The following is a 17,223-nucleotide window of genomic DNA, read 5'->3' as shown; positions in this document are numbered from 1 at the left end:
CTACCAGGGGATCGTGTTGCCCTCCCAGTCCAGAAGCATCCCGCAGTCTTTGTTGCTGAGTGACGACATCATGGCGAGCATGCCGTGCACGCTATCCTGGATGGATAAAGTAGCCTGTGGGAGACGGGATAAACAAACACAAAAAAGAGGGAAGTCAAAGGGAATGTGCGCTATACCCTTCCTAGTTTTTATATTTCTTTCATTTCTACGTTTTGCACATTACATTCTGTACTATAGTAGTGGTGGCTGTGTTTTTTTTACTGTGACCCAGCACTGTTGACTGTGCTAGGTCACAGGAAATACTTGCCAAGTTCGTAACAGAGAAAAAGTGAATCATCACAGCAAACAATGCAGTTTATTAACCCTGTCTGCTCTCTGACTCCACTTTTCAGTGGGCTGGGGCGGCCGTGGCTCATTGGGTAGAGAGGGTCAAGTGTCCCTAAGCAAGACACTAAACCCCTAACTGCTCCCCGGGGCTTCTCAGCAGCCCGCTGCTCCCAATATGCTAGGGATGGGTTCAATGCAGAGGTCAAATTTCATGAATATGTAAAAAAAATGTATAGTGATGACTCTAACAAATTTTAATAAAGTTTTTAGAAAGTTTGTATGACTGGTTGTTAAGAGGGCAATCAGAGGACTTGCAGGGACTTTCATGCTCCTAAAAACAACAAAGATTATCTAGCAAGATTAAGACTGAAGGCAACACCGACTTTTATGTCCGAAATTGTCAAAAATGTTTTTAAAATATGAATCCCTAAAGTAAATGGAGGCATCAGATACATTTTGCGGAGTAAGAGTACCCTTGTACTTTAGTTGCCTACAGTATTTAAGTAAATATACTTACTGATTGATACTGGGAGCCACCACGTAAAGAGTTGGGCCAGTTCAACCAGTAAAGCGTGTTCACATAAAGGAATCTGAAGCAGAGAACAGACGTAGTTTGTCAAAGCAAGTGTGCTTACTTTTTTGTTCATACAAACCTGCTGAAAGGATCATAATGTATTACAAAGGTGTGCAGTGCCTCTCATTAAACTCTCCATCGCCTCACCTCTTGTCCTCCCATCTCAGTGCGGACCCAGCCAGGGTGGATCGCTGTCACCAGTATGTTGTGTCTCTTGAAGTCCTCCGATTGACAGCGAGTCACCATGTTCAGTGCTGCCTGGCAACCAACAGCAGAAGACAGAAGCTTTGTTGTTGAAAATGACACTAAATACTTCAATGTAATTTACACAAGGGTACAGGTTTCTGAAGACTGGTCTGGTCTGAATCAGGTCTCCCAACAGACACCAAGATACAGATTGCCTGTCATGTTTACACTGTAGCCTCCCTGCTAACCACCCCAAGGATCTACAGTTGGTCCCCGCTGGAAATTCCTGAGCTTCTTTTTTATTTTTTTTTATTTTTTATTTTTAGAAGATTTACATCTTAAGAAGGAACCAATGGGCTTGGAGCTGAGTGACACAGACAAAGTAGGGTAGTCAGAAGGTTTTGAGAGACGGACTAACACGATTTGGGTTTTGCTCTTTTCATGAGATTTGTTGACAAAAGACAAATGTCAGCGTTATCCTTCACATTAATGAGAGCACACAAAGTAAATATGTGAAAAGGTTCTAATATAGGGTCAATTGAACCGTAGCTGTGACTCTGTCTCTTTAATTTAGGGGCCTCGGTTTTGGGGATGATCTTATCTCATGAAAAAGAAAAAAAGAATCTTCCAGATTAAAAAACAACAAAACAAGTTAGGACAAAGTGCTATTATTGTTAATTGTTTTATTTAAAAAATCGAATTCATATTTTGTGATAGTGAGCGGTACCTTGCTGGCCCTATAAGGGTACATCTGCGCCCTAGCAAAGTTATCCGGACATATCTTTATGGATCCGGCGAGCGAGGAGATGTTGATGATGGCCGACCTCCTGCAGGACATTTTATCACCTGAGACACATTGAGAGACAAATAGACTAGCATCATTACATATGAATGATAATATTAATACTACTGCTAATAACAATAATCATTTTAATTTGAATAAAAATATATTACTGGTAATTTGCAATGTGATATAATGCATGTCTCGTATGTTTCCACTTCATTACCCTCGTCCTTTACAGTTGAGTCCATCTCTGCTGCTCTCTGGAGGAGTGGAAGAAGCATCTGAAGAGAGAGGCAGGTGATGTGGTGTGTGTGTCAGTACAATGCATGTCATGCTGTAACTAATACAACTACTTGTGTTAAAGGTGCAAGCAGTAAGATCTGGACACAAATTTAGTTCAAAACATAAAAAAATCCACTAACATTATCAAAACAGAGGTCACAGTGATGATGTTATGTCAAAGACATCTATGTGTTGTGTTGCAGAGATGTCTAAAGAAATGAGCATTCTAACCAGCTATCCCTGGCTCCTGTGTTGTAATACCACTTGTACCTGGAGAGGCGATAGTGAGTCGCTGCAGCGTCCAGTATGTCCTCAGTCCAACATGAGAGGACCAAGATAAGTGCATAACACAGATTGGATTACATCCAATAAAGAAACTGTCACAACAGCAAGTTCTTCATTGGATGTAATTGGCTAAAACAAGAAAACAACTTATATTTTTGCCTTGTCCTGAATTTACCGATTGAATTTACAGACCATATGTATTCACTTTTCTATGATGCACACATGTACTTACTTCATATTTTGTGTATATTTTGTGTATTCCTTTTAAAACTTTGACGTTCTGGCAACTAGCTGGTAGACCATCATCTTTTCCTGTCTTCATTTTTTTTGTCTTGAATTGTTTTACATTCTGTTGCTACAGTATGTAAAACAATTGTATGTAAATTAAAGAAAAAAACCTCGAACTCCACCATGACCTCCTATTTGTCCCAAATTATGTTTTCATACTCCGCCATGTTGAGACGGAAGTGACACCTCAGCAGTGTCGTATACATGATGACATGCGTGAGAGTGTTTTTCCATATTTAAAAGTCAACCTTTGTGGTCAGATGTTGCAAGCGATGCTGATATTTGATTCTGTCTACGTCCCTGTGTCTGTTCTGTGACTCATCTCTGGTGGGGATGAGTCCACCTACAGGTTGGGAGATTGATACACTGAAGCAGGAAAGATCTTGGCTTACCACTTCCACCCTGGACACAGACTCTTTGAATCATTCCCCCTCTGTCAGAAGCCTACATGTCCATCAGTTCCAAAGCGTTACGCCACAAAAACATTCAGGCTAAAAGTACGGAGTGGAGCAAGACTAAACCAACCTTGGCAATGAGAAATGGTCCGACCACATTGATTTCGTACACCTCCATCATGTCCTTTTTCCCGCTGGCAGAGAGCGGTGCCGGTATGCCCGGTTTGTTAATGGCGGCGTTGTTGATGAGGAGGTTCAACCCACCGGCCCCGATCTGCTTGTTCACAGCCTGGACAGCAGCCGAGATGCTGTCCTCATCCGACGTGTCTGCAGAATGTGAAATGAGTATTCAGTCCACAACAATCAGCATGGAGACAAATCATTTTCCGTTTGAATTGTACCATGAATTACACACGTGATGTTTGCCAATTTAAAAGATAATTTGAAAGAAAGACTGTTAAAGAAAGTCACATTTTGTTATAAAATTGTTGAAGTATAAGACATGAATACGTGAATACGTAACTAGAAAGACGATATGCCCAAAGGTCGTGTAAGTGACGTCTCTCTCTGAAGCTACGATAAGTTTCCTACCAGGATGTACTCACACCAACAGCAGTATTTGCTCATTCGCTGGATGAAACACATCCGGTACGATAACGTTATATTTGTGCATGGATATAGCTTACTTAAGCAAGTGAGCTAGCAAGCCAAGGCAATGGCCGTGCTGGTGCAAGATATGTAGTTCACTCTTCAATGATCGGTTTCACACAAAACTAAATGCTACTACCACAAATCTATGACACTCTTGCGACTTTCTTGACTTGCGACATTATATTTTAAATTGACAAACATCCTATTCATGGCACCATTTAAACAGGTTCAACAATTATGCTAATGAAGAAATCTCACCGAGGCGCACCTCTTGATGAACAGGTGAAGTTGAAATTAGGGATTTGCAACAGGTTTGGTGAAGTTGGATTCACCAAAGCCTCACAGAAAAAGTAAGAGGTTTAGGATAATGATTCACAAATGTTCTTGCACGAGGCCCAGCTTTGGTTGGTTGAGTCATGCAGTCGCATAGGCTAGTTTACAAAAGGTGGACGTGCTGATATGCTGGGTAAACACAGGCTTGGCAATTCAGAGGGTGTGCTGCAGAAGTGTGGACTTTTATGTCCATATAACTGCTTTAATTGAACTGCATTTGGTACGACTGTCTAACTGAATTAGCAACAACAGTACATAACTGTTTTTGTATTCTATGCTTCATGTTTCTCTGCTGCCTTGATGGACACCCATTTGTCGCAAAATGATTCTTGGATTCATTTACACTTATATTTTGAAATCAGATAGTAGGGCCTTAGTCACTTCATGTGTTTTGGGTGAACTGCATACATATCTTATCGAAAAGCTAAGTGTAAATGCAGCCAAGATGCATTCAAGACAAACTGAAATCTGACTGTACAAATCAACTTCTTTGAAACACTTTGTAGGCAATGAGCGCGGGAAGTAAAATATTCACAGGATTTGTCCCCTTTGGTAACGGCAACTACCTACCAGAAAAAATGTTGGCATAGTACATCTCTGCAAACCACGGTATACTTAAATGTCAACGTTTCTGAACCCAAAATCTGTTTAATTTCATTTCAGCCCCGTATCGTGCTAGCAGAAAAGTATAATGCCACACTGTTAATGTTGCATAACGATTGGTTAGGTTTAGACAAAAAAACTACTTGGTTAAAGTTTGAAAAAATATCATGGTTTGTGTTATAACGTAACAACATTAAATATCAACCTTAGTTAAATAACAGCCATCCGTAGCTAACTTTCATACGCAACGTTACGCAACAAGCGTTGATGTTTTTGGTTTCTTACTGGACACAAACTGCGATGCCTTGGATGAAAGTCCGGTGTTTGGTTGACCTGCCCAGAGATAGTGGACATTCTGGAATGTTATACTCGTCATTATACCACCCAATCTTCATACCAGGTAACTTTTACCAATGTTTGCTCGATTTACTACGTCACTTGCTCTGACTGACTGCAAGAAATATAACCTATCCCTGGTTTGCAGAAATTTCTTCCTGAACACTGGGCTGCTAAAGTTATAATGAAATTACACAAGGGAAAGTTTTCCTCAGTTTTTCCTTCTCAATGTCACCTCCTGGGCTTTGTAATATATCAACTCTGTATATGTACACAGATATATGAGCATGTGTTGTGTTTACCTAGTTGGATTATAGAGATCTTTCCAGGATATTGAGTTGTGAGGTCTCTCAGGGCCTGAAGGGAATACATATATGGAGGGAGACATGAAGAATGAAAGATAGATGAAAAGGCGAGATTGGCAGAGACAGACAAAGAGAGCAAGTAGCCCAAACATACAATTGACAATGACTTGGTCTCGGATGAAAACATAACAGACATTTCCTTTTGCATTTTTTTTTAGAATATACTAATATAATGCAAGCAATGATACTCTGCACTCATACTGCACTATTACCTCCATTCTGCACTATCACCTTAATTCCATTGACACTGTCAATTGTACATAGTCGTTAAATGTTTATGCTTACCTCTGTTCTACTTTCTTTTCTTTTTTTGATGTCCTTGTTTTTTTAAAATATATTTTAAAAAATGTTCCTGTTTATTTGCAAATTCTGTGTATGTACGTCAAGAGCAACGAGGAGTCAAATTCCTTGTATGCGTATGCGTACATGGCCAATAAAGCTGATTCTGATTCTGATTCTGAGTTGCAGACAAGAAACATATGGCTATACACAGAATACATACTACACGAACAATTATATATAATACATACAACATGTATACAAATACACATATTACAGTAGAAAATTGTATAATACATATAATTTAAGTCCATGTTTTTTATATGCAAGCTGTGGATCTTTTGACCACTAGTGGCGCTATGGAGCAATGTTTGGTGAGTGGGAGTCTCTCTTGTTTGTATTTGCTGCTCTGCCACATTCCTGCCAATGGATTCACACTATTCCAGTGGTGGGCCATCAGTGGTGGGCCATCTTTCTAGCCAATCAGCTACCGTAGCAACTAGGTGGCTCTCATGCTAACAAGCTGCGGCCGTGCTCGCTTCGCGGATGTAAGTACTTTTGTACAGTGGTGGGCCGTCAGGGCCTGCAAGGCCTTCTCTGCTGGCCTAAACAGAATCACAAAGTTATATCTATTTTATAATTTAATATTTTTTCTTAAATACACTACATGTATTATAATTTATAAAAATATTTTTCCCATTATCTTATGTTCTCATTGCACAGCTACTGTCTTCCTCAGTTGCTCTGCTTCCAGTGCAGCTTGTTTTAAGTAGAGCTTTTATCCAATCAGATCTCACCTCTGTGTCTCTAGGTAAGAACAGAGGCCCGAGGCCTGCAGACTCACAAGTGAATCCATGTGCAGTTTAAGTGAATGGGGACCATATTGTTGATTGTCATAGTCTTCAACCAATCAGATCTTTAGTTTGACATGTTGGGCGTATTCTTTGACATGTCAGAGCTGTCTAGGTGGCCTACAAGTACGTCAGCACGAACGTGCGGTGTGATTGGTCGTAGGCTGGCGTCACTGTTGTGAAGCTGAAGCTAGCTTATAGAACTTATGAGCAGTAACAGTTCAAGTTGAAATATATGTAAGAAGTTATGACATTGACATGACATTTTTAGCGTTTTGCTTGGTGTAGCTTTGTTTTTTAACAATCAATGGCTGAAGGAGGAGGAGAAACGGATTTGGGAGTTACTGGCAACGCCTTTCTGGAGAAGGACATTTCCAGAAAAGCCGGACATCGTATCAAAGGGTCACCCAACCCCACAGCTAGCAGCCCTGACCCAGCCAGGAAAAGGATTTGTACGAACGGTATTCCTGGCTGACAGCGTTGGAGAAGCGTTGCACATTTTATGGCTAAGAATGCGTTTTATTTGCAACTGAGCGTCTTGGTGTTTGGAGCTACGCTAAATTTGCTACCAAGGCAGCAACAAGACACCACAGCACGACAGGACACTCACAAGCTACGGTGCTTTTGAAAACCTTTGGAGAGACCCGAGTGGATCTACAACTCAACGAACACGTTCACAGGAGGACCTCTGACTGGAACTGAACCGCACTGATGTTCTGTACAACCGCGTCATTAAACTCTTTGTAATCAAAGAAAGGAGGATGGACTTCGTCTTTAAGTGAACAGCAGCTTTGGTAAGTGAAGTGCTTTGTTTCTACATCTGCAGTAGCGTTACTACTCTGTTCATTTGTCTGTCGTGTCGTTTTTATGATATGGTTGATGTTGTTCCCTCTGATGTGAATAATATTTGAATGGCTCGTGCTCTTCAGTGTGTGGTGGAATGCGTGTTTTAGCGCCACCGTTTTGCTGGATTGATTTGTTGCTTTGTTGTCATATAAATATATGTGACTGGTTCTTGTGAGTTTGTTCTTGTCATTGTGTTAATTACATTGATTTTGACAATATGCATTGTCCGTTAATGACACAGCATCCCGTCATGCGTGTATTCATGTATCTGTTTTCTTTTACAAAGCAAGAATTATGGTCTGGAGAAATGGGGATTGTGTGCTGATTGCTTTAGCCCTGTTTGAATCAGTAGAGAACAGCTGCTTAAACGCCTGGGGAGAGTTTGTAGCGTGTGTGCTGCTGTTGTTTTCCTGCTAAGCTAGTTTAGCATAGTGTGCGTCCCAGAACACACACGCGCCTCAGCAGAGTACAATGTTTTTCTTCCGTGGTGGGCGTGTCAGACAGCACGTTGGGTGGGTTGCCAGGTTGAGCGCAGTGGCTCCACCGAAAGAACATTATATTTCCCACAATTTAAGCTTCTGCATTTTCCAAATGCACTAGTATTATTCAAATGTATTGTTCGGTTCGTAAGCCTCGTACCGAACGGTTTAATAGGAATACGTGTATTGTTACACCCCTAGAAACAAATAATAACCTGTAGCTGTGGCGTCATCATGAGGTTATTAGGAGGTGATTCAACTGTAGTAGGACAGCACTGAAGGCCCAGGTATAAAATGCACGGCCTGCCACTGTTCTATACAATCACACTTCTCTTTGCAACCGGAGGAGTTGGCCCCTGATGGCCATTGGAAAGAATGCAAATTCGTTTTTAAAAATAAAACGCGGTTTCTCAGAGTACAATTTGACTGATCTACTTTTTACTTTTATTTAAGTATTTTTTCACTTTTACTTGAGAAAAATGTCTTTAATGTAACAGCACTTTTAGTTGGATACAATATTCTAGCAGGCCTGCTCTTTCCTCCTCTGTGTCAAGTCAAGTTGTTGGGGGTCACTGAGGGACCTCTTGCATTGTTTCTCACAGTTTTTAATACGCTTGAACTGTAAAACCATCCAAGGTTACACCCACAAGTTTAGTCTCTTGAGTTGCTCAACAGGGACAATCAGGAGATTCAGATCTGGCTCTGCCTTTAACAGATGTATTGACCCAAACACCATGCTTTCAGTTTGTTATATGAAAGTTAACATTTATAACCAATTCAGGACTTTGTTCAAAGCACTTTCCTGTTGATCATTTAAGCATTCAACCATATATTTGAATTATCAGTGTGCATCCAATCTTCAGTCTCCTAAAGATTATCTTTATGTAAACCAAGTGTTCGTACTGGAAGTATCAACAAAATGATGACTGACGGTGAACTTCATTTGTTATCCCAACGACAGCATCAGTCACTTCAGCTCCAAAGCAATGTTTCTGTAACCTTAACAAAGTACTTAATCATGATGATTCCCTAAACCTAACAAAAGTTTTGTGGTTATTGACTCAAAGCACTTGGTTCAAAAAAATAAAAGTCAACAGTGTCTTGGAGAATGAGTTAGATAGAGCCTGCTTACTTTGTCAATTATTAACCGAACCAGTGTGTTTTAACCCCGAACCCCTCCCTACAACCTCTGTGCAGCTGAACAATGCAACCACGTTGTGGACAAAAACATTGCCCCTGATCACAAGCCACATAGAACTAACTTTGCCCCCAAAACCTCCAAGTAAAATCATGTAGTAGTATAGAAACGGAATTCTGTGGAGAGAGGGTTCCCAGGGTAATTATTGGTACAGTTTGTAATTAATGATTATAACATAAGATTTACATAAGATGCAGCTGAAAACAAACACATTGATCAAACAAAGTCAATATACCTCTCAGAGTAAGCATCATACAGCCTTCAATATTTGGTGAAACAAACAGAACTTTGTGTATAAGTAGAATTTTACGAGATATAACTTTCGAACTTTGAGAAACTTTGACACAATATTTTGGGATAAAAGTGTCTTACCACTTGGATAAGTTGTTTTTCCAAGTTGAGTCATTCCTATTGATCAACAATCCCTTCAACACCATAGAGATAGATTATGGTTATTAAATAATTGGGCGTATTAAAAAGTAATTTTCGTCTGTGTGGGTCCAGGGTCAATACCTCAAGGAGAAGCTATAAATCAATTCCAATGCTCTGCTGTTTGTAGCAGCATGTGTGTGTGTGTGTGTGTGTGTGTGTGTGTGTGTGTGTGTGTGTGTGTGTCTGTGTGTTAACAGTCAATCCGAGCACTATGACAAGCATTTATATGTAAATGTCTCACCTCAGCCCCGCTTCCCTCAGGCGCTCTGCAGCAGGCATAGATGTGAGCCTCCTCTCCTGTCCTCCTCTCTGTCAGCTGTTTGACCAGCTCCAAACCAATGCCTCTGTTGGCCCCGGTCACTAAAATGTTGCCCTTCAGCTTCTCTGACATGTTTGCCGATTAACTGTCAAACCAGAGCTGTCTGACTACTCTCTCTCTCTCTCTTTCTCTCTCTCTCTCTCGCTCTCTCGCTCTCGCTCTCTCTCTCGACAGTAACTGAACATGTGTGAGAGCACAGTGCTGCTGTAATGCTAGTGCGTCATGCACTTCATATAGGTGTGTCCTGCACCAGGAGGCAGGACTCTTACCCTTGTGTATACACACGTGTATTTTGTCACCTTTTTAAACATGTGGACTACATTTTGTCCCTGTTTGACTTGTAGTGACTCCAGACTCCAGCACTGGTTTCTGTCTGATTTCCAAGAAAGATTCATTCAAACCAAAAGCTGCCAGCCTTCTCGTGCCTCTTCCACAATGTTGGTTTTTGCCTGGCCTTTCGCCAGTGCCTGTTTAGTTAAGCAATCATTTAAAAAATGTGGTCATTCAAGGTGCGCAAGATACCATCTGCCGCACACCAGCGAGAGAGAATTGGTAAATCTGTGATGATGTCAAGACGGAGAATATGTGAACAGTGTGGGGTTCACCGCAGCTGCAGAAACATGAAGTTACCACACTGCCAGAAGCTAAAGAATTCTGCCTCTTCCTGTCTAACTTAGGACAGACAGACAGATGGACAGAATGACGCTGCCTCACACAACAATCCAGCAGAGGAAAGAGCAGCGATCTTATCAAACTCAATGCTTGGTTGTTGCAATTTATTTTTGACCTAGATCAGAAAATGAGTTGCATCTAAATGGACTATTATTTGAGCAGTTAAGCAGGCTGTAATTCACTTGTATCACTTTAATTTACTTTAATCTACTTACTAAAGTTATTTAAAGCTGTCACTTTTTTAGTTTCAACAGACAAATGGTAATGATGTGGTAATGTTATTGTTCATAGTGACGAACCCACAGAGAATCATCTCCAACTCTGCAGTTCCCCTCAACCCTATGGTGCCATTTAGCCTCTTTTAGCTTGTTGTTTTGGTTTTACAGACCACAACAAAAAGCTTGAAAGCTCTGATAAACCCACTGTACACTACATGCTCGGCAGCAGACAGCAGACAGACAAAGTTAGAGACCAGCTGGTGGACATAAGGGAGTATTTAGCTGCTAAAGGGACAGAGATGGTGGAGACCAAAAACAGAGCTAAAAGAGAGTGAATATTGGACTTATATTCAACAGGTAACAAGGTTTCCGTAGGTGAACCTGCGGAAGGATCATTACCAACATGACACTATATAATGCTAGTGTCTGCTGGATGTGTAAAACAACAGCAACAGGTCTTATCAACTTTATGCGTTCAATCAAAATCTTAAGTTTTTCACAAGCCATGACTCCGTTTCCCTTTTTAAAGAGAGTTTGCTAACAATCATTAGGTTATTTTGCAATGGAAACGTTGTTCGCTACTCCTGTAAAAGGGCCGAACCTTAGATACGACTTGGCAACGGGAGATATTTCTAGTCTGCTCAGCTCAAAGAACCCTTCGACTTGGAACCAGAAAGAAGCCTGAAGCAGCGAATGGGATGTAAGATAACTGCTTATGTGATACAAAGTATCAGTAAGTTCAGAGGGGCAGTGTACTTCTTGCAGCTTGTGTGTTACATGTATTTGGTCATAAACAACATAAACATATTACAATTTTGACAGATGGCACTGGATGAAAAGTGGAAAAAAAGAAATTCTACCTGAGTGGAACATGAATGTGTGTAACACAAAGTCAGGAAATCGCCAAAGTCAGTAGGGTTCCACCTCTGGGGACCATGACTGTACAAAATTGAATGGCGATCCACCCAAAAGTTGTTTAGATATTTTAGCTTTTTCCATCCCGTTTTCCATCTAAACATAATATTGTAGGGGACGACCGAATTCATGGGGCCCCTTTAAGGAAAGGGGCGTAACCCTGGTGACAGGGAGTGAAGGTGAAAACATGTTTTGTATGGATGGAAATAAACGGCCACAAGGTGCAGCCAAAGGGAATACTCGCCTCGTTGTTTCTTTCCACGCTCCTACATTGGTGACCCTGACACTCCTGGACGTTTCCAGAAGAAAGGATGACGACGCACGCAGTTTCGCTGAAACTGCCGGAGTTTTGGGAGACACAAGCAGCGGTGTGGTTTGCTCAAACTGAGGCGCAGTTCGCCCTCAGAGACATTACAGCGGACGCGACAAGATATTATTATGTCGTGGCGGCTCTCGGCAGTTCGACAACAGGCAGAGTGGTGAGCATTCTTGAAAATCCTCCAGAGAGGGACAAGTACGATACCTTGAAAGACCGGCTGTTGAACATTTTCGGGCTTTCGGACTCTGAGCGGGCTCGCCGGTTGCTTGCTCTGAATGGCCTCGGCGACAGCAAGCCGTCGGAGCTAATGGACAGAATGTTAGCTCTGCTAGGTAAACACGAGCCAGAGTTCCTGTTTACTGAACTTTTTCTGCAGCAGCTCCCGCTGCAGGTGCGGGCCGCTTTGGCCAACACCAGCGTTTCAGCTGGGACTTTGTTACTGCCAAAATTGCCATTCCCCTGCTTGGCGCGGATTTCCTATGCGCTTATGGACTATTGGTGGACGTCAAGGGCCGCCGCCTGATAAATGCTGTGACTTTTTGTTCTTACCCATGTACATTAAGTGGAGCGGGCTCTACCAGGTTGACTAGCATGCTTGCAGCGGCGGATGAGTTTCTGCGTCTGCTGGCCGAGTTCCCAGACCTCTCGCAGCCCACCTTCTCCTCCTCCACGGTCAAGCATGGGGTGGAGCATCACATCTCTACCACCGGCCCACCAGTACATGCCCGGGCCCGGCGCCTAGATCCGGCAAAGCTCACCATCGCCAAGACAGAGTTTGAAAACATGGGCGCAGACGTTCCAGCGTCTAATGGACACGGTGCTGAGGGACCTGCCTTTCCTGTTCGTCTACCTGGATGACATCCTGGTGGCCAGTTCGTCAAGAGCGGAGCATAGGTCTCACCTCCGGACTCTATTTGAGTGACTCAGCCAGCACGGGTTGATCATCAACCCAGCTAAGTGCCAGTTCGGGTTGACCACCATTGACTTTCTGGGTCACCGCATCACAAAGGACGGGGCGGTTCCCCTTCCGGCAAAGGTGGAGGCAGTGACTAACTTTACACGCCCACTCACGGTGAGGGCCCTGCAGGAGTTTTTAGGCATGGTGAACTTTTACCATCGCTTTATTCCCCGAGCAGCGCAAGTGATGCGGCCACTGTACGAAGCCCTGAAAGGCAAGGCCATCAAGCAGGCTGTGGACTGGACTGAAGAGAGGGAACTTGCGTTTGTTGATGCGAAAACGGCTCTGGCAAACGCAACAATGCTGGCACACCCATCACCTAAGGCTCCGATTGCCATCACCACGGACGCTTCGGAGTACGCGGTGGGTGCGGTGCACGAGCAGTGGGTGAAAGGGGAGTGGCAACCGCTGGCTTTCTTCAGTCGACAGTTGCGGCCTAATGAGCGGAAATACAGCACTTTCGATCGGGAGCTCCTCGGCCTCTTTCTGGCCATTCGGCATTTCCGGTTCCTGCTGGAGGCTCGGCCGTTCACTGCGTTTGTGGATCACAAACCACTGACGTTTGCCATGAGTAAGAGTGTCGAACCATGGTCTGCACGCCAGCAGCGCCAGCTCTCCTTCATATCAGAGTTTACCACGGATCTACAGCATGTAGCGGGCAAGGAAAACCTGGTCGCAGACTGTCTCTCCAGGGCTGTCACCGGGGCTGTCCAGTTAGGATTGGACTATAACAAGATGGCAGAGGATCAAGTTACAGACCCGGGCGTCCAGGAGTTGAGGACGGCGGTTACGGGACTGCGGTTGGAGGACGTCCCGTTTGGCGAAACTGGCGTTACGCTCCTGTGTGACGTCTCCACAGGCCAGCCACGGCCGGTTGTTCCCGAAGAATGGAGACAACAGGTTTTCAAGGCTATTCATGGACTGTCACACCCTGGCAAGAGGGCGTCTCAGAAGTTGGTCTCAGCAAAGTTCGTCTGGCACGGGCTGAAAAAGGATATACGGAAGTGGGCCGGGACTTGTGTGGTGTGCCAGCGCTCCAAGGTGCACTGTCACATAAAAACCCCTTTAGCACAGTTCTCGGTTCCAGAAAGGAGGTTCGATCATGTGAATGTGGACTTGGTAGGACCGTTGCCCCAATCCCGTGGTTTCACACATCTCCTCACGATGGTAGACCGAACCACTCGTTGGCCAGAAGCTGTCCCATTGTCATCAACAACGGCAGATGAGGTGGCTCGGGCGTTTATTCAGGCTTGGGTCGCCAGGTTCGGAGCCCCAGCTGACGTTTCCTCGGACCGAGGCCCACAGTTTACATCAGAGCTTTGGAATACAGTTGCAGAAAGCCTAGGGGTGAAGCTCCATCGCACTACCGCCTACCACCCGCAGGCTAATGGGTTATGCGAGCGGTTCCACCGGTCGATGAAAGCTGCTCTCCGGGCCAGCCTCAAAGACAACAGTTGGGTGGACAGGCTTCCGTGGGTCATGTTGGGGCTTAGGACAGCCCCCAAAGACGATCTGCAAGCTTCATCGGCTGAACTGGTTTATGGACAGCCACTGCGGGTCCCGGGGGAGTTTATCCCCAAAGTCACAGACCCTTGGTCTGCAACCCAGCAGCGGGAAACGCTCCTGGAAAAAGCCAGGCTGTTCAAACCAGTGCCCACGTCGCAGCACGGCCTTCCGCAGTCATACATCCCGTCCAGCCTCAAGTCAGCGGAGTATGTGTTCATTCGCCAGGACGGCCACCGTGGACACTTTCAACCCCCCTACGTTGGGCCGTTTCGGGTGCTGGAGACCGGAGACAAAACCTGCAAGGTCGACATGGGCGGCAAGCTGGAGTATGTAGCGGTTGACCGCCTTAAACCAGCACATCTAGACCTGGACCAACCGGTACGGGTGGCTGAGCCCCCACGGCAGGGGCGGCCTCGTGCCCTCCCACCGCAGCACGACAGGACCCGGAGGCAGCCTTCAACGGTGGTCCTGCTTCCGGCCCCAGAGACACGGAGTCGGGCTGGTCGGTTGATCCGGGCCCCGACACATTAATGGTTGGGACTAATCTCGGGAGTTGGTGAATTCTGGGGGGAGGCATGTAGGGGACGACCGAATTCATGGGGCCCCTTTAAGGAAAGGGGCGTAACCCTGGTGACAGGGGGGGTTAAAGGGTGGCAGGAAGTGAAGGTGAAAACATGTTTTGTATGGATGGAAATAAACGGCCACAAGGTGCAGCCAAAGGGAATACTCGCCTCGTTGTTTCTTTCCACGCTCCTACAATATAATTATTTTAAGACATTTATCTTGTTTGTAGTAAAGATAAGCATTCTAATAGCAATTCACTAACAAGGACCACGCCAATAACAGTATGAGTTTCGAGAGGTTTATTGCATAATGGAATGATTGTTAGATTTAGGAAGCGGACGGGGTCGAGGGATGAAGGGATGTAGGGTAGGGGTAGAAAGATGAAGGATGTAGAGTAGAGGTAGAGAGCTGAAGGGATGTAGGATAGGGGTAGAGAGATGAAGGATGTAGAGTAGAGGTAGAGAGCTGAAGGGATGTAGGGTAGGGGTAGAGGGATGTAGGGTAGGGGTAGGGGTAGAGGGATGAACGGATGTAGGGGTCAAGGTAGAGGGATGTAGGGTACGGGTCGAGGGTAGGGATGAAGAGATGAAGGGATGTAAGGAAGAAGAAACAAGGAGGGTTGTAGAAAGGAGGTTAGACGAGCGATCGGGGACCGTTGGTGTCCGGCGGCTGGCGGGAACGGGGGGAATGGAGACTGTAGTGTGCAAAGACAGCAGACAGCAAGTGTGTCCATATAATGCTTCTGTCTGCTCTTAAAGGCTATTCAAATAATTTTATGAGACTGTTTAATGGTATCATATTCATCAGCTTGCTCTTAATTGAAACTATCAAATGTTTACACCGAGGGAAATATTCAAACCCAAGACGGGATGTTTTTTATGGCTGCACCATCTCATCAAATGGAAGTATCGTGCATCATTTTATACACATTTCCCCGAAATGTTGGTATTTGGAAAATAAATTGCTATCTTTGGAAACAGGGCTCTCCTCGAAATTTTCCCATCTTCCCATATCTCCCAAGATTTGTCTGCAGAATGTCTGAGTTTGTACTTTGACCCAGCAGCACAATCAGTGAGGCTTCAGAAGTTAAAGTGTTAAAGTTCATCCAAGTGTTAAGAGTTCATTCAAGTCATTGTCACCATGTGTTTCCAATGTGATAAATACATTATCAGAATGTTGCAATAATGTTTCAACTTTCGAGACCAACCAGTTGATATGTTACATTACAATAGCCTTCGTAGTCTTCGTGGTTTACAATCAATATTTTAATTATAAATCATTTATGAGAAGACATTTCTTTATGACAGTTGCATGCAGGTTTCTTGACAGTTTGACTTATTTCCCAAATAACTGCAGCCAGTGGTTCAGAACTGTCCTTTCACAAGTCACCACATACACCATGTCAGTCATTTCATTCATCTACAGTATTTTACACTACTTTGATTTCACAATAAAAGTCAGACGGATCGCTTTTATTTACTACCACAAAATTCCAGACAGCTGAGACGTAAACTCTTCATCTTTAAAGTGAAACCTTGATTTTACTGTCCATTCTCTCTGACAAGAAGGAACAAAGTCCCTGTTTGTTCAAGGTTAGTGGCGTCATGAGCTAAAACAGTGCCTTGCTATCAGATTCTGAACAAAGACACAAATCAAAAGCCCAACATTCTTAATTGTAGCTTTTGATGAGACAACATCATACTGTGTGATATGATTGCTACGGTTATTATTGTTTTTCTATGATATTAGTATCTTGATGTCATTGTGACAGTGTACTTGTTGCTTTCTTTGTTAGTCATTTAATTATGTGGTGGAATAACGTGTACTTCCGGTGTGTTGTCTAACCAGGTTTAGGTTTAATCCGTGTGTATTTTCTATTTCTGGTCTGATGAAGATGCTATGAGGTCAAAACTAGTTCTTCTTTTATATTAATTTGGGAAACAGACACTTTATTTGTCTAAGTCAGACTGTGGATTACTTCTGCCATCTCTTTACTCGGTTTGAGTGATAGATCCAGGAGTTGGAATGTTTATCAGACAACAAAACACTGCAAAAAACATCAAGATTTTGAGACTGTTCTCCCAAGAAAAAAGTCCAACCATTACGTCAAGGTTGAAGTAACAAAGGTCTGTAATGACGTGGGAATCCTGCTGATAGGGGTGTCAGATACGCCTTATATGTGTTGTTCTGGAAGGCAGTCTGGAAAGTCGTAGGAGTGATGATCAGTTTATCCTGTCCCCATGAGCACCAGTTTAACA

The 17,223-nt window shown here is 43.7% G+C and overlaps 1 protein-coding gene across 1 annotated transcript; it reads right to left on the bottom strand.

Annotated features, from left to right (window-relative positions):
* LOC142971861 (C-signal-like) lies at window positions 1–9,885 on the bottom strand. The gene is made up of 7 exons (XM_076112582.1): window positions 9,736–9,885; window positions 5,347–5,401; window positions 3,252–3,448; window positions 2,095–2,152; window positions 1,815–1,933; window positions 1,049–1,159; window positions 1–114 (listed from the first exon to the last, which is right to left on the bottom strand). The coding sequence occupies exons 1-7, from the start codon at window positions 9,883–9,885 to the stop codon at window positions 1–3; spliced, it is 804 nt and encodes a 267-aa protein (XP_075968697.1).
* Between the last annotated feature and the right edge of the window lie 7,338 nt (window positions 9,886–17,223).

This window comes from Anarhichas minor, unplaced genomic scaffold (assembly GCF_050575085.1).
Source record: "Anarhichas minor isolate MPS153535 unplaced genomic scaffold, ASM5057508v1 ptg000005l, whole genome shotgun sequence".
NCBI lineage: Eukaryota > Metazoa > Chordata > Actinopteri > Perciformes > Anarhichadidae > Anarhichas > Anarhichas minor.
Note: the sequence above shows the minus strand (reverse complement) of the source record. Positions and strands in the feature narration are given on the sequence as shown.

Bases quoted from the DNA above. Each gene is read 5' to 3' on its own strand.
- LOC142971861 (XM_076112582.1), bottom strand. From the start codon at position 9,885: ATGTCAGAGAAGCTGAAGGGCAACATTTTAGTGACCGGGGCCAACAGA. The intron at 3,449-5,346 runs GTAAACACAACA...CACATTCTGCAG, and splicing joins GATCTCTATAATCCAACTAG to ACACGTCGGATGAGGACAGC. The intron at 2,153-3,251 runs GTTGGTTTAGTC...CTCTCTCTTCAG, and splicing joins GACCATTTCTCATTGCCAAG to ATGCTTCTTCCACTCCTCCA.